Genomic DNA, 21,819 nt, shown 5'->3' with positions numbered 1-21,819 from the left:
TGATTTATTTATCCTTACGCACGAATTTTGTTCGAAGCGCAAGCAACACACACTGGACATTTCCGTCAGGCGTCATCCAGGGGCAGCACGTGGGGTCCTGTTTGTGTAAATGTCATTCGTTGTTGCTGTTACTCAACTCATGGAGATCAGATTGGAATGAGTTGTAGTGAGGTGGTCGATCAGAGTGATTTTAAAGTGAAGTAGCTTGAGGATGGCTCTCATGGCAGGGCTGCTCTCCGCGGCGGTTGTCTCTCTGCGATCCGGATCAAGAGCTTTAATGCGAATTAACACACGAGCTGCAGCACATCAGCAGGTGAGAGAGAGGACGCGTGTGTGTGTTTATATTACATCACCCATTCAATTTTCGTTTATGATCCGAGTTCATTTTTATATAGGTGGTCTGGTGTAGCTGTTTTCTAGCATGATGTAATATTTCATTTGACTTGATCACAGTTAACGTTATTCATATGTGATTTTTTATGTATTTTACGTGACACACATGTCTGATCTGTCCTAGACTTCATCTGTCTTGTATAACAAGACGATCTGACATGTATGAGTCTGTATTATCACTATGAATAATGTCATTTTGTTATGTGACATGTATGATCTCTGAATGAAATTTTAGTCTGTGTCATGATGACTAAGCTTATGTGAGGAATGTGTTTCCCTCATGAATGACTCGGAATGCTTATAATTCCCTTCTTTTCAGTTTTTAGCCCTGCATCACCTTAAACCATCAGCATCCATAGGAAATATCTACTCAATCCCACACTTATTGTATTCCAGTGACCCACCTAAAGGTAGGACATCTCTAAACATGTAGTCAGGTCATCATGTGTCACTGCGGTGGAATGAAGCCTCCACCCGAACTGCAGCATCCTTCACAACTTTCAAAAAACAGCTCAAAACATACCTGTTCCGCATTTATTTGACTAACCAATAACTGTCTGTCTGTCAAAAAAAATCTTGTCGTTCATTCCCATCTTTGCTTACTCCAGCTTCAATCCTCCTAGTAGCATGGCCTTGTAAGCTAACGGTACTGTTTAGCGTGTTGACAAAATGTTTATATGCTCTCCTACTTGTAAGTCGCTTTGGATAAAATGAATAAATGCAAATGTACTGCAGTAGGACACTCACAGTCTGGATGTGTTTGTGTCAGATGGTAAACCAAGTGGACCAGAACATCGGCCCGGAGGGGGCAAAGGGAAGAAAGGAGGCAGGATAGACTGGAAGAGCCGATTACTCCAGGTAAACCCTCATCACCTTTTTTTAGAAATATGAAACAACTGCTGACATAACATGAAAATATATTTTTAATATCGTTTCATGGTTTTTCACATTGTGACATTGTTTTGATGTAAGTTACAGTGGCTCATCCTCACTAAATCTTATTATGTTATTTTACACACGAAAAAATGCCAATGTAATGAAAAAATGGTTTGTTTATATAGAAATCCACGAGGCTTGTATTTCATGTAAAATACCTATTACCACTAGACAGAATGTCTGCCATTATGTTCTCATGAAAACGAATAAATAAATAATGAATACATTTTGCCATATGATTTTGTTAGGGAAATGTTTGTTCCCATGCAAAAATTAATTCATTATTTGTGTGTGTTTGAATGTATGTCTGATGTGATGTAATTCTGTGTCTCGCTCTTGTCCTGTCACTCAGGGAGATGTGCCGTGGGACGACAAGGATTTTAAGTATATTTTGATCGCAGCAGGAGGTGTTGCATCTGTCCTGCTCTACCTGTACCTCAGAGATCCAGGGAGAGAGATCTCATGGAAGGATTTTGTCCATCGCTACCTGGGCAGAGGGCTGGTGAGAGAAAGATATCTGTGATTGACTGTAAAGATATTGACAGTCGCATGACTACTTAACATATTATAGATAAAGTTCACTTATAAATAAAAATGATCATCATTGACTCACCTTTATGTTGTTCTTAACCTTAATGTTATTTTATGCTATGGAAAAAAAGACTGACATCTGTTGATATTCATTATAATTAACATGCATCATGGCATGTTTAATGTAAAGAAACCTCTATTGTGCAGCATGTCACTGAAACATCCCAAACTGTTTTTTTTCTTCTCTTGCACAGGTTGACCGTTTAGAGGTTGTGAATAAACAGTTTGTCAGAGTCATCCTGATACCTGAGGCCGATACCACAGAAGTAAGTCACCATCACTCAATCTTTATTTAACTCATTGTGTTTGATGGCTTTAAAGATGATGCATCACAAATGCACAGATGTGGTGAGCTATCAAATAACTAGGGGTGGAGCCGAACCCGAATACGGTATTCGGAAAGGCACAAATAGCGTGTTTTTTACTAATACTTATTTCGAACAAATACTTAAAAAAAATATTTGTATTCGGGAACAAGAAAAACTTGAAGTTGGCACCCCATATAAATAAATTGTCACCAAAACTATACCATTCGTTTGTGCTGTGTTTGTGCTGATTTGTGCCGCAAAAATGACCGTTTGTGCTGGTTTGGCGTTCAAGATATTAAACATTCTTTTTCTTGGCTGTGTGACGTCACTCTCCACCCCATGTCGTCCAAATCGTATCAAACTGGTGCCGTTCGTTTGTGCTCGATTTGTGCCCGTTTGTGCCATTAAAACAAACTCTGTAACTACTTTCCTTACCGAGATATAACAAGAAGAATTTTGGGGCAGTGACGTCACTTTCCACCCCATGTCGTTTAAATCTCCCCAAACAGGTGGCGTTCGTTTGTGCTCGATTTGTGCCGTTAAAATCACCACTGTATGTTTTTCCCTGGCTTGGAAATAATAAATATTATTTGCGGCAGTGGCGTCACTCTCCACCCCATGTCGTCCAAATCGCCCAAAACGTTGCTCGATTTGTGCTGTTAAAAGAAATTTGTGTACAATGATTTTTTTCTTTAATATAACAAGACTGTAGCCTTTAGGAGTAGATGCGCCACTCTCAACTACATGTCGTCCAAATCACTCTAAACTGTCGAGTTTGAACTCGATTTGTGCTATTAAAACAAACCATGCAACTTCTTCCCTTCGTTAAATACAACAAGAACATTTCGGGAGCGGTGACGTCACACTCCACGTAGTCTAAATCGCTTCTTACCGGGGCCGTTCGTTTGTGCTTGATTTGTGCCATAGATAGAAACAACATAACTTATTCCCATTTTCAGACATTAGCTATGTAGATTTCACGCGGCGCTACGCAGACTCCAAAGTGCCGCGAGAGCACAGTTCTGCGATCAGTACTGCTGCGTAATTCTCGAATCGTTCTCGCGGTACTTGATGTCATACGCCCATCGGTCAGCGCTGACCGATGGGCGTATGACATCAAGTACCGCGAGAACGATTTGAGAATTGGAATAATTTAAGTTTTTAGTTTTTGTAGTTACAGAGTTTGTTTTAATGGCTCAAACAAGCACAAATCGAGCACAAACGAACGGCACCAGTTTGATACGATTTGGACGACATGGGGTGGAGAGTGACGTCACACAGCCAAGAAAAAGAATGTTTAATATCTTGAACGCCAAACCAGCACAAACTGTAATTTTTGCGGCACAAATCAGCACAAACACAGCACAAACGAATGGTATAGTTTTGGTGACAATTTATTTATATGGGGTGCCAACTTCACGGAGGTGACCGCAGTGCATGCCCGCATGAGTGAATGAGTGACATTCAGGAATCGGGGGGGGGGGGGGGGGGGGGAAAAGAGGTGACTGACACAGGCTGCTCCACACAGCAACAGAGAAGGCTCGGCTGAGCGAAAAAAGACTTCACTGCGTGCATCACTATTTTTGTTGAATAGATTTTTGTACCTTAACTGGGTTCCGGAGGCAGTTTATAACTTTCGGGAAGTGGAGTTTGATCGGGAGATTATTCCATTACGCTGCATTATTGACGTCTGCAGTCGGGTGCTCTCATGTTCGCTCTGTTTACGTACACTATAACGTAAATTAGAAGTGTAACGCAAAAAAACTGGATTTTTACGCCTATTTTGAATTTTACTCAAATACAAATACAAATACAAATACTTCCCCCACTCAACAAATACAAATACAAATACAGATACAAATACCGGCTGCTTTGCACACCCTTACAAATAACCATGCATTTTGCTCTATAAAACATGCGTTACTGTTAGTAACTGATTGCATATACTGTATTTTTGTGGTCTGGCACAAACATGACTTTGTCTTCCTCCAGAGCTATGTGTGGTTTAACATTGGCAGTGTTGACTCATTCGAGCGTAATCTGGAGGCTGCTCATTATGAGCTGGGTCTGGAGCCGTCCCACAGAGCCGCAGTGGTGTACACCTCTGAGAGTGATGGGTGAGTCTGAATACACTTTACATTTAAAGCCCATTCAGACTGAGATGAACATATAGTATATGCATCAAACAAAATGTATTCGATCAACCAAAAAATTGGCATGCCGCCAATATTTTTACAGAGGGAGGGTGTTCTACTTTCTTTCCATTGCACTGTGGGAAAAAAATGTGTATGTAAAGTGTATGTTTTGATCCACATTAAAGGGATACTTTACCCCAAAATGACAATTCTGTCATCATTTACTCATCTTCGAGTTGTTCCAAACACAGAGAAAGATATTTGGACCAATGCTTATAACCAAACAGATTTTTCTCCCCATTGACTTTCATAGTAGGAAAAAATACAATGGTAGTCAAAAGTGCCCCAGAACTGTTTGCTGTCCTACATTCTTCAAAATGTCTTCTTTTGTGTTCAACAGTAAAAAAAAAAAGATTAATGTAATTAATTAAAGAAGTAATTTTTCCTACTATGTAAGTCAATGGGGGGAAAACTGTCTGGTTATAAGCATTCTTCCAAAAATCTTTCTCTGTGTTCATCAGAACAAAGAAATGTATACAGATTTGGAACAGCTTGAAGGTGAGTAAATGATGAGAGAAATGTCATTTTTGGGTGAAGTATCCCGTTAAGATCAGCTTATCTCTGATATTATAAATGTAGATCCTAAAAGAAAAGTTAAGTATGAACTCGAATCTGAAAAGATATTAGGATATGCTTTTTAGGTTACAGGCATGCAAACTTGACAAAAATAGTTAAAAGTCAACAGATTTGACTACGAAACCTGCCAATCTCTGTAAAAGCATCTTTTTTATAATATTCTCCCTCTGTAATTTGGCTTCATTTTTGTGTTTTTTACACTTGCAATGCATTTGAGCAATGCATTTTTTTCTTAGTGAGGACTGTATGTGCATTTCCTGGAACCTTGCATAAATGTTCTGAGCTTTCATAATCTTCATCTTTTCCAGGTCTTTTCTGATGAGTTTCATTCCCACGCTTCTCTTGATTGGCTTCTTGCTTTTCACTCTACGGCGTGGGCCAATGGGAGGAGGAATGGGCGGCGGAAGGGGCGGGCCCTTTAGCATGAGCGAATCCACCGCCAAGATGATGAAAGACAACATTGAGGTGAAGTTTAAAGACGTTGCTGGATGCGAAGAAGCCAAGGTGGAGATCTTGGAGTTTGTCAATTTCCTCAAGAACCCTCAACAGTACCAGGACCTGGGTGCTAAGATCCCTAAGGTATGACCTGACAGTGAAAACCCAACTAAAGTCTTTTGTTTGTGTCTATATGAAGATTACTGTTGGGCAGAACTTAATTATTGTGTGTGTTTTGTAGGGTGCTGTGCTGTCTGGTCCTCCGGGCACAGGTAAAACATTGCTCGCCAAAGCCACTGCTGGAGAAGCAAACGTTCCTTTTATTACAGTCAACGGCTCTGAGTTTCTCGAGATGTTTGTTGGAGTTGGTCCAGCCCGAGTAAGTCTTTTTAACAGATTGATAAGAATTTGGCTGTGTGCCCTCAACTGAAAAAATGATCTAACTCTGTTCTGTTATTTTAGGTCAGGGACATGTTTGCTATGGCGAGGAAGAACGCTCCCTGCATCCTCTTCATCGATGAGATCGACGCTGTGGGGAGGAAGAGGGGTGGAGGGAATTTCGGTGGCCAGAGTGAACAGGAAAACACCCTGAATCAGCTGCTGGTCGAGATGGATGGTAAGAGGACGTGTGTGTGTGTGTTCATGTTTGTATATCCCGGTGGGGACCTAAACCTGAATGCACACCAACACATGGCGACTCGTGTCACGGTCCCCACGAGCAAAACAGCTTATAAATTGTACAGAACAATATTTTTTTAAAATTTAAAAATGCAAAAAGTGTTCTATGATCTTTAGGTTTAGGGGTTGGGTTAGGGGATAGAATATACAGTTTGTACAGTATACAACTCATTACGCCTATGGACTGTCCCCACAGAGATAGTAAACCAGACGTGTGTGTGTGCGTGAGTGCTTGGGGTGGGGAATTAGGTCATAACGTAACAATTTCTGCCTATGTCCTGAAGATGTCACTGTGGCCACATAGCTGTTCATTGTTTTTGGGCTGCTTGTTGGTAACATTTCTTCCTTCCATTTCATTCCTTTCTGAAATTCTGAATTTAGATTTTTTTCCCACCTACTACTTAAAAATATGTCAGAAACAGTGTTGGAGGTCAGTACAATCTGTGAACTTGAGTCAGATCCATCATCCCCGATCTCAGAAGTCTAAGAAGCTATCAGTGAGATTGACACAGAGCTACGTCATGTAAAGTGTAAAAACAAACTTCACAGTACAAATCGATATGAAATAAAGTCTCTTGTGTACAATTTTGGCCCATTTTAAAGGGTTACTTCAGCCAAAAATGATAATTCTGTCATCATTTACTCACCTTGTTCCAAATCTGTACATGTCTTTGTTCCGATGAACACAGAGAAAGATATTTGGAAGAATGCTTATAACCAAACAGATTGTGCCCCCCATTGACTCCCATAGTAGGAAAAATTACTTTATCATTTTTTTTCTGTTGAACACAAAGAAGACATTTTGAAGAATGTAAGGACAGCAGATTGTTCTGGGGCACTTTTGACTACCATTGTATTTTTTTCCTACTATGGAAGGCAATGGGGGGCAAAATTTGGTTATAAGAATTCTTCCAAATATCTTTCTCTGTGTACATCAGAACAAAGACATTTATACAGATTTGGAACAACTCGAAGGTGAGTAAATGATGTCAGAATTTTCGTTTTTGGGTGAAGAATCCTTTTAATGTAGTGTGACATGTGATTGACTGGTCCCAGCTCTGACTTTGTTCAATAAATATAATGGAAACCATCAATAAACAACCGTTTTATCTTTTTTCTCATTATTTTTTTATTTATAAAAACTTTATTGTTTTCAGTCTTTTTCGTCTACTTTTTGTACTTACTTTACTTATTTTACTTTTAGGTTTTAATACTAGCACAAATGTTGTCGTTCTGGCTGGTACAAACAGACCGGACATCCTTGATCCTGCATTGATGCGACCGGGAAGGTTTGACAGGCAGATATACATAGGTATGAATTTCCCTACATACAGTATTTGTTCAGTACAACAATGTATAACAGTATATCAGGGATGCCAACTTGTCACCTTTCAGCGAAATTCGCCGTTTTGGATCCCAAATGGGTCATTATTGTGTAGATCCGATGAGTTTTTGAAAATGGGGGGTGAGGGGGTTCTGTGAGTCTTTGGACGGGGTCGCGGTGAATGAAATTATGAGAATCATGTCCAGGTGTTGTGGTAACGATGTCAAATCTCTAGCCAGAAACATAATATGGGGTGAGTGCGTTTACACACTGTGACAACCGCTATCACCGCATATACGGAGAAGCCCTGATGTGTAAAAGGAATCGTACTGGACAACTGTCACGTCACCCGTCACTCCCAGTAATGTTAAGTGTGCTAATGAGTGCACGTAGCTGATGACAAACTACTTCGTAATGTTTTGCACAGCCGATCTATCAACACAATAGCTGCGCTACAGTATAATGTGAAAGTCTATAAGCGTTCATAGACGCCACAATGCAACTCCAGATTTCTTGTACAACTACTGTACGCGTGTGAATGTTGCGTTTGGTTTTTAGTACAACATTGCTGATGGTATCACACCTAATGTTGTTGTTACAATGCAACCTCTTGTGTAAAAATAAAATTTAAATCTGTCACTATGGTTACAGGCATGCTGTGCAAATAGTATAACGTTACGAGTTTGACAGTTCCTTCATGTTTAGACTAGAGCTGTGACTGTAAGCTGTTGTGTGAACCGAGCACCTTGAAGTAAATGTGAATCATGAACTCCGTTTTTGTTCATTTTCATTTACTATGTTTTTTATTGTGCATTCCAAGTAATATCATTTAAACAGTTGGATTGTCTTGATTAAGTAATAATAACTAAAAAATACAAATAAGTAACACAGTAAAAACACGCTATCACAATAAAAACATGATTTATGAAAATGAATAAAAACAGAGTTATCTGTTTAGAGTTAACTCTTTATGTGGTTGTCTATTCTAGACACTTTTAGCAGACCATGGACTATTCTGATTATTTGCACTGAATAATGTGAAATACAAATTATAATAATTGTATATTACTATATATAAACTATGACTATATACTGTATAATATATAGCGTTGGGGGATCTCGCATCATTGTCACCTATTTTCACCCTGATGAGTTTGCATCCCTGGTGTATTCAGTTACAATTTATTTCTGTAGGATGTTTCACCATTTGATATTGTTGCAAAGCGGCTTTACACGCAATGTAAATCAAAATGTAAATATAAAAAATGTAAATCAAACAATTGAGACAAAAGAAGTCAAGTTAATTTGAAAATTAAGAAAAAATACAGAATACATGGTTTTATTGCCAGTTTTTTCTTAAAGGAGTCATATGACACGTCTAAAATGAATATTATCAATGTTTTAGGTGTAATGCAATGTGTATACACGATTTAAGGTTCAAAAACGCTGAATTTTCCACATACCGTACATGTTTGTATCTCCTCTTTGCCCCACCTCTCTGAAACGCGTAGACTTTTTACAAATCTCATTGCTCTGAAAAGCGAGGTGTGCTATGATTGGCCAGTTAACCAGTGCATAGTGATTGGTGGAATACTGCAAGCGTGTGACGGAAATGTAACGCCTCTTACCATATTTGAAACATCAGGTTCCAAAGCAATTGCACTGACAGGTACGCCCACCTTACTTGCGTATACATTTGGGTGGTATTAGTCAAATCATACCACGAACTGACGTAGATTTGTGGGGGTGTGGTTACACGAGGTGTTTCAGGCAGGTCTGGTTGAGCATTCGCTTTTAGATAAAATGCATCTTTTGTTCCGACACTTGAATTTTTGCAATTTTACGTGTCTAATACATGCATGGCCAACTTATAACACACCAAAGACACAGAAAAACACGTTTGCGCCATATGACCCCTTTAAGATGTACATTAGCGGTACTAACTGTAAAGGACTGAAATTGGACTTTGTCTATATAATGTGATATCTGTACACTACGTTGAGTTTATGCAGATTCTTATGAGTTTTATGAATTCTTCAGGACCACCTGATATTAAAGGCAGAGCGTCCATCTTTAAAGTACACCTGCGGCCCCTCAAACTTGACCCCAGTCTGGACCGTGATGGCATTGCGAGGAAGATGGCAGCTGCCACACCGGGCTTTACTGGTGAGTAAGCGACAATTTAGTTAAACACTAGAATAAACGTATGCATCAACGCAGGATCATTACTCATTGTGCGATAATTGCGGTAATGATATGTTTCAAATTCTGGTGTAATTATAAGTGTAGAGATACTTTTTCTGTGTAAAACTTCAGGCTACATTCTTTCTACACATTCCCTCCCTCAGGTGCTGATATTGCAAATCTGTGTAATGAAGCTGCTCTTATTGCCGCCAGACATCTGAATGAATTTATCAACGTTAAACACTTCGAGCAGGCCATCGACAGAGTCATTGGAGGTACAAGGAGGACTCGCTTATCATCTACAAAAGTCTTGTTTCACCTTAATATCTTTCTAAAAATGTCATTATTATTATTTTATTTGTGCTGACATCTTTTAGGTCTGGAGAAGAAGACACAAGTCTTACAACCCACTGAGAAAAAGACAGTCGCCTTTCATGAGGCGGGGCACGCAGTGGTGGGCTGGTTTCTCCAACATGCTGACCCTCTCCTCAAGGTACAGCCCTGATGTTTATCTGCTTCAGGGTGTCAACACAAGTGTTGTGCGCCATTTTGATGTATACATGAATCAAAATATGCATTCGATTTAGTCACACTCAATATATCTGGAGACATACATTTAGCATCTCAAGCAAGTCAGGGTCAGAATTTAGATGGGTAACACAGAGCTTACAGGTAAAGCTGTGTCGCTGGGGGTAACGTTGTAGCTTGATGCTTCAGTGTTCCGTGCTTATTTTCATGCTATGAGTCATGTGACTTACTCTTGCTTTTATTGGCCATTTTTAGGATTTTTTGTCTTTAATCTCTGTTTCCCACCACAACTTTTTAAAGGGACAGTTCACCCAAAAATGAGAATTCTGTCATGAATTACTCACTCTCTAGTTGTTCCGAACCTGTATCAATGTCTTTGTTTGGTTGAACACAGTGAAAGATATTTGGACGAATGCTTGTAATCAAACAGTTCTTGGACCCCATGGACTACAATAGTAGGGAAAATGACAATGGTCTCCAAAAGTGCCCCAGAACTGTTTGCTGTCCTACATTCTTCAAAATATTTTCTTTAGTGTTCAACAGAACAAAAAAATAAATAAAGTAATTTTTCCAACTATGGTAGTCAATGGGGTCCAAGAATTGTTTGGTTAAAAGCATTCTTCCAAAAATCTGTGAAAAAAAATCTAAAATCAAACAGAACAGAGTAAATTATAACAGAACTTTTATTTTGGGGTGAACTATCCCTTTAATGTGCAAAATAGAAGTCAAAGTAAATTGAAATGCAGAAGGTTGTGCATCCGCCCCTTTTATGGAGCAAAATAATGAACTACTTGCACTTACTGTTATTCCTGATCTTGTGTTTCAGGTTTCTATTATTCCCAGAGGGAAGGGTCTGGGCTATGCACAGTACCTTCCCAAGGAGCAGTATTTATATACTCGAGAGCAGCTGTTTGACAGGATGTGCATGATGTTGGGGGGACGTGTGGCCGAGCAGGTGTTCTTCAGCAAAATCACCACTGGAGCGCATGATGACCTAAAGAAGGTCACACAGTCAGCATACGCTCAGGTACAGAGAGTCAAGTCTGCTTTTTATACATTTTCACTGGTACAGTGTGCTATTGAACTAGCTATAACATGTTTAGCCAGGTGGTTTCTGGCTGTTTTTCTAGTCATTAAGCGCAACCCATTATCCAAACTGATCTACATTACACTCCATGACCTTGAGTTAAGGAAATCATTTCCCACAAATTAAAATAATGGTCTTTTACTCATTTTACGCTTACTCATTTTAATAAATAACAAAGAATAAGTTTGGTCGTGGCCTAGTGGTTAGAGAGTTGGACTCGTGACCAAAAGGTCGCTTGTTCTATTCTCAGTGCCTGCGGGTAATGACTGAGATGCCCTTGAGCAAGACACCTTACCCCTGTTTGCTCCCCGGGCGCTGCAGTGATAGCTGATGGGTTAAATACATAGGTCACATTTCGGGTATGTGTCACCATATCTGACAATTAGGTCTCTTTCATCTTGTTCTTGCAGTTGTTGTACATGCAATGTAAGCATACCTTGGTCCTTTTAAAATGTTCTAAATCCCCAAATAGTTTTGTGTTAGACACAGACTACAATCGTTCTTTAATGATTTAAATGAATCCATTTATTTTTAATTTGGTATATTGTGATATGGTCACATTGGCAGTCTGTTGTCAGTATATGCTTAAATTTTAAGGAAAAAAAGTTGTGTAAACATTTTTCACATCTTCCTCCCTCACCTTCACCCTATAGATTGTGCAGTTTGGCATGAGTGAGAAGGTAGGACAGGTGTCATTTGACCTGCCCAGACAGGGTGAAATGGTTATGGAGAAGCCTTACAGTGAGGCTACAGCAGAGCTTATTGATGAGGAGGTCAGAGAGCTGGTTGACAAAGCCTACATAAGAACTCTGGAGCTCATCACTGAGAAACGAGAGCAGGTGGAAATGGTGAGAACCTCCAACTATTTTCCTGTATCACCAATACTGATGTCTAGTTCACACTAGGTTAATATGTATAACAAAGGTAAATAAGTGTGTTTAATTATGTAGATGTTCAGAAATTAGATAAACATGACCAGGTGCCATCACAACAGTATTGAAAGTCATATCAGAAATATGCACGAGTGACATGTGGTGTACCTCAGGGTTCAGCCCTTGGTCCCTTTCTTTTACTTATGTACATGCTTCTTTATAGTCGGAGTATAAAAATATGCAGTTATGTCACTCAGTTTTAATAGGAGACAGATTTTTTTGTCTTTTGAACTTATTTGTCGAATGTTTGATTAGTGTAATTATGCATTTGTTTTTCTGTGTAGGTCGGTAGGCGTCTGCTGGAAAAAGAAGTTCTAGACAAAGCTGACATGGTGGAGTTGCTGGGGCCCAGGCCATTCGAGGAGAAGTCCACCTATGAGGAGTTTGTAGAGGGCACAGGCAGCTTTGAGGAAGACACAAGCCTTCCAGAAGGCTTAAAGGACTGGAACCAAGAGAGAGGAGAAAACCAGGAGGAGACACCGGCCGCACAGGAGAAACAGGCTGCTTGAAATTATGAACATATCTTTAAAATACTTTCCATCTGCCTCTGACACTTGCCTTAAAGTGGTCACTTAGTGTGGGGGGGGGGGGGAGTCAGTTATCTTGGCTTTGTACACAAAGAATGTGATTTTTTTGTGGGATTTCCATTTCACTTCCAGTGTTTACCCAAAGCAGGGAACTTGTACTGAATTTAAAAAGCCTTAATCTGTGCGGTGCTATGCAACATGTAAATTTCAATACAACGGCTAGCACTGATATGTCAACTCACACTAGAGGACAGATCAACAACCTAAAATTATGTTTAGTTTTTATTATCTTAGGTTTTCTGGGATTACATCATAGACTAGATGCTATCCTTTTATCTACTCTTACAGTATCTTCCACTTTATAGAAATGGAAGAAAAATATGTATATTTGTAAATTTTTCATTTGTGTGTTCTGAGAAAAAAATGTTTTGAACTCGTCTTTATTTAATTAAATTAAAGAGGTCATATCATATTTTGTCTTGAGGTTAGTAAATTCTGGATTAAAACAGACATCATTTTGCTTTATAGATAAAATAGTCATATTCTGTTTCTACTATGCATGTGTCCCTGCGTGTGCACGTTAAAGGAATCCATTGTATGAACACAAAACCACCCAGACATTTCTCAAAATATCTTTGTGTTCCACAGTAGAAAGTCATTCACAGGTGACTGATATGCTGCGTGATTATTGATATGTGATTATGTTAAATTGTCTTCATATAACCGCAATATCACGATTTCAGTGATTGACACTCTTCAAAAATGTCTTTCCTTGTTTTTACAGGAAAGTCATTTTTCTACACCATCTTCAAGCATTAGATTGCATTACATTTCCAACACTGGCAGAAACTGAAGTAGGGCATCAGCAGATGATGTATCACACTTTCCCTTCCCCGGCTTAACTTCATTACAGACACTGCCATGTTAGCTGGGTGAGATTCAGTACCAGAAACAGCAGCATCCATGGTTAAACAGATTTTTTAGAAGCGCTTTGCTTTGAATGGATGTGGTTCTTTATGAAAGGCTTTGAACCGGCCTGTATGCATCAACAAATCCAGTAAAATGCTACCCACAGCTGGACTACAGCCAAAAAACTACGTCATTGACAACACCTCAAATGTAGGAAGCAACATAGCATAGATGGCCTTTATAGACACTGACAATCAATAACAATACCAGTTACTATGTCTAGACATACACATGCTAATAAAGCTATTGTTGTCTTTATAGTTATATCAGTATTGGTGTGAAAAGCCTTTCGTCATCACCAGAAGCCCACTGTGATTCATAAAACCATAGATTTTGTTTGGATGCTAACAATGACTAGTAGAAGTGATTGTAACTAGCACTGTAAATTGTATGGAGTAAGTAAACACTGTAATGGCTCAGATGGATTCTGCTTCCTTCTAGGAAAAACATCTTTATCTAGTTGGTTAACCACTGGCTAACTAACCTAGCGGAGGGAGGGGGGGGGGTTGCAGCCTTTCCCTCATACAGTTTCTTGCTTTTCTTTGTCCTTTGTCAATCACCCCTTTAGAAAAAACAGCATATGCTGGGTTAGGTATATGGTTTGATGCCGTTTTGACCAGCACATGACCACCTTAAACTAGCACAAACCAGCATCAAGATCCACCAGCATATGCTGTTTATTTCAACAGGGACATGACTGAATTGATGGTTTCATCTGCCTGGCCTGAAGTTAACTTCCGGTCTGTGTTTGGTTATAACATAACAATTTATCCTATATTTAATTTATATTAATATTGATATATATGAATGTTTTCTTGGATTTAATTAAATTAAATTAAAACTACTCAACAGTTGTTGATTCTTTCAAGAGGTCTGCCAGACGTTAAGTTTGGGCCAAATAACATTTGTTTATGTTGTTGCCGCTGAAACCATCTGTATATCACACCACGAACCTCCACCCCCTCAGCGCCCATGTTTTATTTCCATGTTTGATTTAATTCCCTTTTTTATTCTATCTTAAAATCTTTTAGAGTTAGACTGTTAGAATGATTCTGGTAGTTTTTACACTTCTTTGATGTGACCCTAGAACATGCTTGACATCACTTAACCCTGTAATAACCTTGTTTGGTGATAGAAATACAGTCTTTGACAAGTCTGATAAAGAATAGTTCGTCCAAAAATACGCTTTTCAACCTCTTATCCTTCCTCTTACATAAAGTTACCTAGGGTGTTCACTTTGCTTTTATACACAGTAATCAATCTTTTTAGGTTCAATGAGCCTTGAACTTTCTGGAACGATGTGAGATTGAGTAAATTATTTTTGGGTGAACTGTTTCTTAAATACTTGTGTCAGTATCACTTCTTAAATTGCAGTTTTCCTTTAATATCTCTATTTGGCACATTTTAGGACACAAACCAATTTAGGACACAATTGAACCAGTAGATTTAAATTGTCTTGATAGAAATGACACTGCAACATTATTACTTTGTCCAGGGTGGTTCAAAACAAACATATTGCTTCCATTTAAGTGCAACATCAATTGCTATACTGGATAACGTCGGTCAGAAACATACCCTACACAAGTAGGAAAACATCAATGTGAATGGTTGTTACTTTGTGAACATCGAGTCAACACATTGTGTTTGTTTATAGCTCCCCATGTGGAAATGCAGCCAACACTTGTGATACATTATGAACTGATTTCGGATGTGTTTTGAAATGCAGTGGTGGCTTTGAGGTTGTATAGCTAAAAGTGTTAGCATTCATGTCATTGTGTAGGGTATATGTTGCTGGCACTAAAGGGACAGTTTACCCCAAAATTTTAATTCTGTCATCATTTCATTTAGTAGGCAAAATGACAGTGGTAGTCAAAAGTGCCCCGGAAATGTTGGCTTCCCTACATCTTTCAAAATGTCTTTTGTGTTCAACAGAACAAAAAATGTATAAAGCGATTTTTCCTATGGTAGTCAAAGGGGTCCAAGAACTGTTTGGTTACAAGCATTCATCCAAATATCTTTCTCTGTGTTTATCAGAACAAAGAAATTTATACAGATTTGGAACAACTCGACGGTGAGTAAATGATGACAGAATTTGGATTTTGGTTGAACTGTCCCTTTAAGCATGAACTGTTTTTCTACAAAATATTTCTCTCCGAGTCGTCCAATTTCCATGCAGAACCTCTGAAAGGACACTTTTGTTTGTAGCCTCTTTTTGGACCCTTTACACAGGCATGTCTTGAACCATGCTGTAGCCTCTCTGAACGTGTCTTATGACTGACAAATTCTGATTTGACACATTCTTGGTCCATGAGGCGTTAAACTCACTCTGAAAGTCTTCCAATTCACATTTCTCTTCCGTTAGTTCAGTCAGTGTTGTCCATAATGCTACATCATGCTTCAAGTTCTCCATATGCAGTAGTCAAATGGAGATGATAGATGTCACTATGTCACTCAGAGGCCTCCCAAGAACCTGGTTGGATGAAGTCTTTTCCGTCTTGAGTCTACCTTTACCCCAGCTTATTGGAGCTGTCTCCTTACCCATCATAATGGGCAAAGGGATTGCTTTTTCTTTAGGTGGGATTGCAGTGTCTTTTTATCCCAGAAGTTCCTCTTTTATTTGCTTGAGAAGGAACCTCTATTCCCCATGTAAGGGCTTTTCCCTGAGCCCCTGTAGCGGCCCCTGGCTCAAGGCTGCTGGGATTGAGAGCGCTCTATCTTCAACATAGGCTCTGTGTTGTTGTCTGAGTCGCTGTGGTGCTTTCGGTCCCTTGGCTGCTGTTCTCCCTTTCCGCCACGAGTCCAGGACGGCGAGCGGACGTACCCGCTGTGTGGAAATCGAGGCAACGGGGCCTGCTGGCGATCTGCGGGGTGAACTTAGAAAAGCAAGCAATGAAAAACACCTCCATAAACCACTGACTAAAAAAAGAGAAAATAATTGAGATCCAAGCAAATCTTTGGAGTACTCTAAGCTAACTGTGTCTGCATCTTTGCTGTTATTTCTAGCAATGTTTAATCAGGTTTTAAAAGATTAGTCCCCATATATCTTTTTAATAAACAACTGCTGGCATTATTAACAGGCATATCACGAGTATCACTGATAGATTGACAATGGTTGTGAAAATGATCCCATTTCATCCACGAAAACAACTAAAAACACCGTATTATTCATGCCAGGCCAGTAGTTGGCGATGTTGTTTTGTAAAGAAACACTATACGTGTGCACACGCATTCTTCTACAGAGTGATGCGGTGAAGACGAAGTGCACATGTCACAATCTACACAAATTTACTTGTTTGTAGTTACAAGTTTCAAAAAACTTGTAGATGACATCACATTACCGCGAGAGAGATTCGAGAACTGCTCCCTATGCTTTTGAATCACTCTCGTGGATAGTGATGTCATCCGCCTGTAGGTTCTTGCAGCGCCGAATGAAGTCGAACACGCCTATTCACAGTGCGTTCCAAATTGGGATATATTGCCCTCCGAAGTGCACTTTGGAGTGAAAACAATCATGGCCGCCATATTGAAGGGTCGTTCCCAACCGAAGTGCTCATAACTGGCCACTTCAAAGGGCCCTTCGAAATAAAGGATTTCAAAGGGTACAACTGATGACCACTTCGGCCCCCATGATTCTTTGCGTGGTGACAGTGCCTCCTTATGGGCGCGGGATGATGACTCAGAGGGGTACTTCAAGAAACAGTTATTTGGTCCCCTACACCCTTCTACCCTTTGAAGCTCTCACTCCGGAGGTATGAAGGGCTTAGGGCATAGGGATGAGCCCTTCAAAATGGAATGCAGGGTAAATCATCGGGGAATATGGGCGGGACCTTGATATGGGCAGGAATATGGGTGAGACCTTGGCTCCACCTCACACTCACTGCTGTGCATACTCTGGCTCCAAATGACGTCATCGGGGCAATATGTCAGCGACCATATCTCAGACATTTTGGCTTCATTTTTTTCTACAGTGGAAGTGAATCTTTTTACGGCCTATGTTTGAAACTCGTTTCCAAAAGTTTGCCCTGTTCCTAAAACACTGTTGTTATGTAAATAAACGTTTTTTGGAAACGGTGTCGTGTAAATGCCCCCTTAATTTATATTCAGTGGAACTATAGGGGGGTCACACTTGGTTCAGTTTCATTTGAAAGCTGAAGATGCAAGTCAACCAGTGCTCGAATTGAAGGGGGATCTGGGAACTCCCATAAGGCATTAGGGACCCCCCATAAGAAGTAAAAAATAGACTTAGGGAGTAAAAATGATAATGACAAATGTGATTAAATTCAGCTTTTTATTCATTATAAAGGAAGTGCTCGTTGTGCGGTTTCTGTGCCATATATAATCCATTCAGAATTGTATAAAACTTGTATGAGACCAACGGCCACATACACGATGCAACGTTTCGGAAATTACATCGTGATATAAATGCAGAATTCACTCTTGAAATAGCTATTATTGACATATTGATAGCCATAGTTAGTTCCTGAATAAAGCAGACATTTGGACTGAAATGGTTGAATAGTCTGCTGACTGACACACTCACTCATAACAGTCCCTTGCCGCCACGCGCCACCTACTGGACGTAACTATGTAAACTGCACTGAAATCGTTGAAAAATCCCCACAACACTAACACAGACTGACAGCCGGTCTTGTCACAATTTATATTTTTAATATCTAATAAACTAGTTTCTTGCATGTAAACAAGTCTTTTGGAACAAACATTATTATCATCACAAAGTGTCAATCATCCAGTTGTTTTTAGGGAAAATAGTAAATACTACATTGGTAAATAAAGCTAGAATTATTCTGTTGGATGTACACTACTGTTCAAAAGTCATTTCTGTTCACCAAACCTGCATTGATTTGATCCAAAAACGAAGCCTGTTCTTTTATGTAAGCCTGTTTTTAATAAATAGTATATAGTTATGCATATTATGATCAAATATATTGTGTATTTTGTATAAATTGTATATTGCGAGACTAACTCCCACCCCCACCAAAAAAGTCTTATGGTGTGGACCCCCATAAGAGAGCACTGGAGTCAACCCAAGTGATGGATTCCTCTTGAGTGGAATTTCAGCTTTATGCAAATAATTAGCAGTTAGTTATACTGATGAAAGTCATCTGATCTGCTTCTTTGTAGAGTTACTGAACTCTTACTGGCGACTGGCCTCTAGTTCATTTGGACACTGACGGCCAAGACAAACATTATTTACAGCTTAGAGACAAGAACGTATAAAGTTGGAGCTCCAGGCAAGATAATCTGAATAGCTCATCTAGGAGACTCCTCTGACACGGCCTCGGGTTTAAATAATTAATATTTACACATTTGTGCACTTCAGCTCAGAGTTCAATCAAATAATAATGTGTTGACTGTGGATTTGCAGGGGACCACATAACTGTGTGATTATCCAGTTATATCCAAGATTTGTATGTTTCTTGCTATACAGTAAATGGTGTATATTATAGACATATGCTCTGACACAATTGCTTAAAAAGGGAAACCGGAGAACATTTTTAGGGCTGAAAATGGAATGATTCAGCAGAAACTTATGAAATATTAAAACATGATTTGATTTGGGATCTCCTGGTGTCATAAAAGTCTGAGATGACTCACTCGCTGGAGATTCTATATGATTCTCTTCATCAGAGTCAGCAAATACTTCTCCAAGTTCCTGGTCAGACATGTCTGTGAGCTCCGTCAGGTCCAGGAGATCAAAGTGGACCTCTAGTGAGGACACACTGCTCAGAGGCTCTGACATCAAACAGGAGACATCAGAACAACTACATATCACCAAGGATGAGTTATATTTTTTTATAACAATTTTCATGATAATTAAACATGTTTACTCCCTTGTTTTTTACTGTAATGCAAACATTGTTTATTACTATAAAGAAAAAAAATGTTATATGCTTTTCATATAGTTATGAAAAAGCATATAACTTTTTATAAGCGTATCACTAGCATATAAGCATATATTAGTGATAAATTTCATTATTTCTGTAATACATTTAATACAGTAAAAAGATTACTAACATCATCCTTAAATATTTTTTATTGTATAATACTCACGCCGTTTCTCTGTGATTAGCAACTGGCTGCCGTGATGTGCTGGAGTACCAACATGCTGCGCTCCTGAAGCATTATGGGATGCCTCACTGGTTAGACTGGCAGAGCTGGAGGACTTTAGAAGCTTCTGAAACTCTCTGTCTCTAAGTGGCTCTAAAAATAGAGACATTTTGAGCTGAAAATGTTTTATAACCTTATTAAAGAATATCAACGTGAAACAGAAGATGTTCTCTGTAGTCTCTGTGATATTCTGTTAATAGACATAGGTAACTTGGGCCCAAATTTGAATGCAAATGGGATTTTTATTTTGACCAGTTTTATAGTGTGTCAGGCTAGAAAAAGCATATAAAACCTATTAATAGTAATCGTGATAGTAAATAAAAACAGGAATTTTTGAAAATGGGTCGATCACTGCAACAAATCAATTGTAAATCATAGTTCCGCTGAATATCTACAGATGTGCTCTTGTTCTCGGTGCCTCGCTCTATAATGGGGTTTGTCAGCGGTTGCCAAAGAAGTGAAACAGAAGATGCTTGTGTTTCACTGTGTTTAAAGAGCCACCAGACCGCTATTGATTTCTTGCAGCGGCAATCAAAGCATACTAGCGTTTTATATCATTGAAGGCAGTTCAATAACACACATGGGACAGGAGGACACGTAGATACATGATAACTGGATCTATGTCTTCTGTATCTTCTTTTTTGGACTAGATATGGGATGAGGCAGCTGTTCTCTGCAGTCTGGAGGTCCCTACTTTCATTAGACCACACATACAGCAAAACCCAGCAGTGATGATTCTAATGATGCCGGCTGTTAATGTGTGTAGTCATGCAAATATCGGTGCATGGATTACGATATACTTGTGTATATAAATAAACACAAAATGACCATTCTGATCTAAACCACACATGCTAAAGTGAACCATATTTTTAGCCTCGTCCAGTGGCTCCCAATTCCCATTGTCCCAACACAACTGCTGCAAAGATGCAGCTCAATGTCAAATTGTATGCAAGGGTCGCATCCAAATCCACGGTTCTGTCTTTCCTCTGACTCGTGACATTTGTCTTTTATTTATACTGATTTGGCATTTAAAATTTATGTTCGAATTCACAAGCCACCACCCTAAGCATGTCCAAGTTGCTGTGCCTTTTCCCGTGTGCATGCATAAATGCAAGCCGCACGCTGCTAAACAGAGCTTGCCGGCTTCCTCTCCTTGCTTTGTGCGTTTCAAAAAAAGGACATGGTGGCAGCTCTAACAGCAGCTATTGAATGTGGTGGGCGTACACGCTTGAATGTGTCGCAGCGTGCTGCCTAATAAATGTTTGTTCTTACCTGCAACACTAGAGTCTGCTTGAGCCTCCATTAAGTGTATTGTAGCAGCCGGTGCAATGCTGTCTGGCGTCGCAACCGGGATTAGAGGGAGCACCTCCTGCCTCGTGTATGCTCTGGATCTCTCTCTCTCTCTCTCTCTTCCCCACCCTTACATGCACAGTCACACACTCGCTCTCATTGTCAGTGCAGGACAGCAGTGACACATAAAGAGTCCCAGCAGAGAACGCAGTCAGCCACCACACAACTGCCACACTGCATGACACACCAAACAGGGGGAACAGAGCAAGGGAGGGAGGTGCCTGTAGACAAAAGACTAGAGAATGTGATGAGGGAAAGGGAGATTTATGACTAGGTGATTTTTTTAAACATGTGTCTAGTCATTCGTCTTACTCAAGAAGCAGCCTAGTATGGATATCTAAGATTTAAAACAACATTTCCCTCCTAAAAGATCATTATATTTAATTATTATATAATTATTTTCAAATGAAATATTACAAATAAAAATAGAGAATTTTTTTTCTGTGGATTTCTATATATATTTACATATACGCAGTACAGTATAAAAAATTATACAAAATTAAGGGGAACTTTAGGGGGTCACACAGGATTTTCCACACCGTTGCATGTTTGTCGACCTCTAGAAAACAGTAAAGCATTACAAATAGCTTTATATGAGAAACAGGACCATATTTCGACTGTTATTTACTGATAATCTTCCTCTGTGCCATAACACTAAATCTCCTCAGAAAGTGTAG

The 21,819-nt window shown here is 39.4% G+C and overlaps 2 protein-coding genes across 3 annotated transcripts; one reads left to right on the top strand and one right to left on the bottom strand.

Moving 5' to 3' along the window:
* The first annotated feature begins 90 nt into the window (after window positions 1-90).
* Window positions 91-13,132, top strand: afg3l1 (AFG3-like AAA ATPase 1). Its single transcript, XM_057330047.1, has 16 exons — window positions 91-313; window positions 713-803; window positions 1,163-1,251; window positions 1,682-1,831; window positions 2,115-2,186; window positions 4,221-4,345; window positions 5,308-5,578; window positions 5,676-5,813; window positions 5,897-6,050; window positions 7,317-7,424; window positions 9,477-9,602; window positions 9,785-9,895; window positions 9,998-10,113; window positions 10,975-11,175; window positions 11,889-12,083; window positions 12,452-13,132. Exons 1-16 carry the CDS (start codon window positions 212-214, stop codon window positions 12,674-12,676), a joined length of 2,274 nt encoding a protein of 757 aa, XP_057186030.1. The 5' UTR covers window positions 91-211; the 3' UTR covers window positions 12,677-13,132.
* Window positions 13,133-13,283: 151 nt separating this feature from the next.
* On the bottom strand, window positions 13,284-21,316 carry dbndd1 (dysbindin domain containing 1). Of its 2 annotated transcripts, none has more exons than XM_057330084.1 (4): window positions 21,065-21,316; window positions 19,736-19,885; window positions 19,280-19,417; window positions 13,284-16,536 (listed from the first exon to the last, which is right to left on the bottom strand). In XM_057330084.1, the coding sequence occupies exons 1-4, from the start codon at window positions 21,093-21,095 to the stop codon at window positions 16,349-16,351; spliced, it is 507 nt and encodes a 168-aa protein (XP_057186067.1). In that variant the 5' UTR covers window positions 21,096-21,316; the 3' UTR covers window positions 13,284-16,348. The 2 variants fall into 2 exon arrangements, with proteins under 2 accessions (XP_057186067.1, XP_057186068.1); XM_057330085.1 differs by having other exon boundaries at window positions 13,284-16,524.
* Between the last annotated feature and the right edge of the window lie 503 nt (window positions 21,317-21,819).

The sequence above is a fragment of the Triplophysa rosa genome, linkage group LG3 (assembly GCF_024868665.1).
Source record: "Triplophysa rosa linkage group LG3, Trosa_1v2, whole genome shotgun sequence".
In the NCBI taxonomy this organism is placed as follows: domain Eukaryota; kingdom Metazoa; phylum Chordata; class Actinopteri; order Cypriniformes; family Nemacheilidae; genus Triplophysa; species Triplophysa rosa.
This window is presented reverse-complemented; position numbering and strand designations above follow the sequence as displayed.

Bases quoted from the DNA above. Each gene is read 5' to 3' on its own strand.
- dbndd1 (XM_057330084.1), bottom strand. From the start codon at position 21,095: ATGGAGGCTCAAGCAGACTCTAGTGTTGCAG. The intron at 19,886-21,064 runs GTAAGAACAAAC...CTCTATTTTTAG, and splicing joins AGCAGACTCTAGTGTTGCAG to AGCCACTTAGAGACAGAGAG. The intron at 16,537-19,279 runs GTGAGTCATCTC...TGCTTTTCTAAG, and splicing joins TCATATAGAATCTCCAGCGA to TTCACCCCGCAGATCGCCAG.
- afg3l1 (XM_057330047.1), top strand. From the start codon at position 212: ATGGCTCTCATGGCAGGGCTGCTCTCCGCGGCGGTTGTCTCTCTGCGA. The intron at 804-1,162 runs GTAGGACATCTC...TGTTTGTGTCAG, and splicing joins TTCCAGTGACCCACCTAAAG to ATGGTAAACCAAGTGGACCA. The intron at 5,814-5,896 runs GTAAGTCTTTTT...CTGTTATTTTAG, and splicing joins TTGGAGTTGGTCCAGCCCGA to GTCAGGGACATGTTTGCTAT.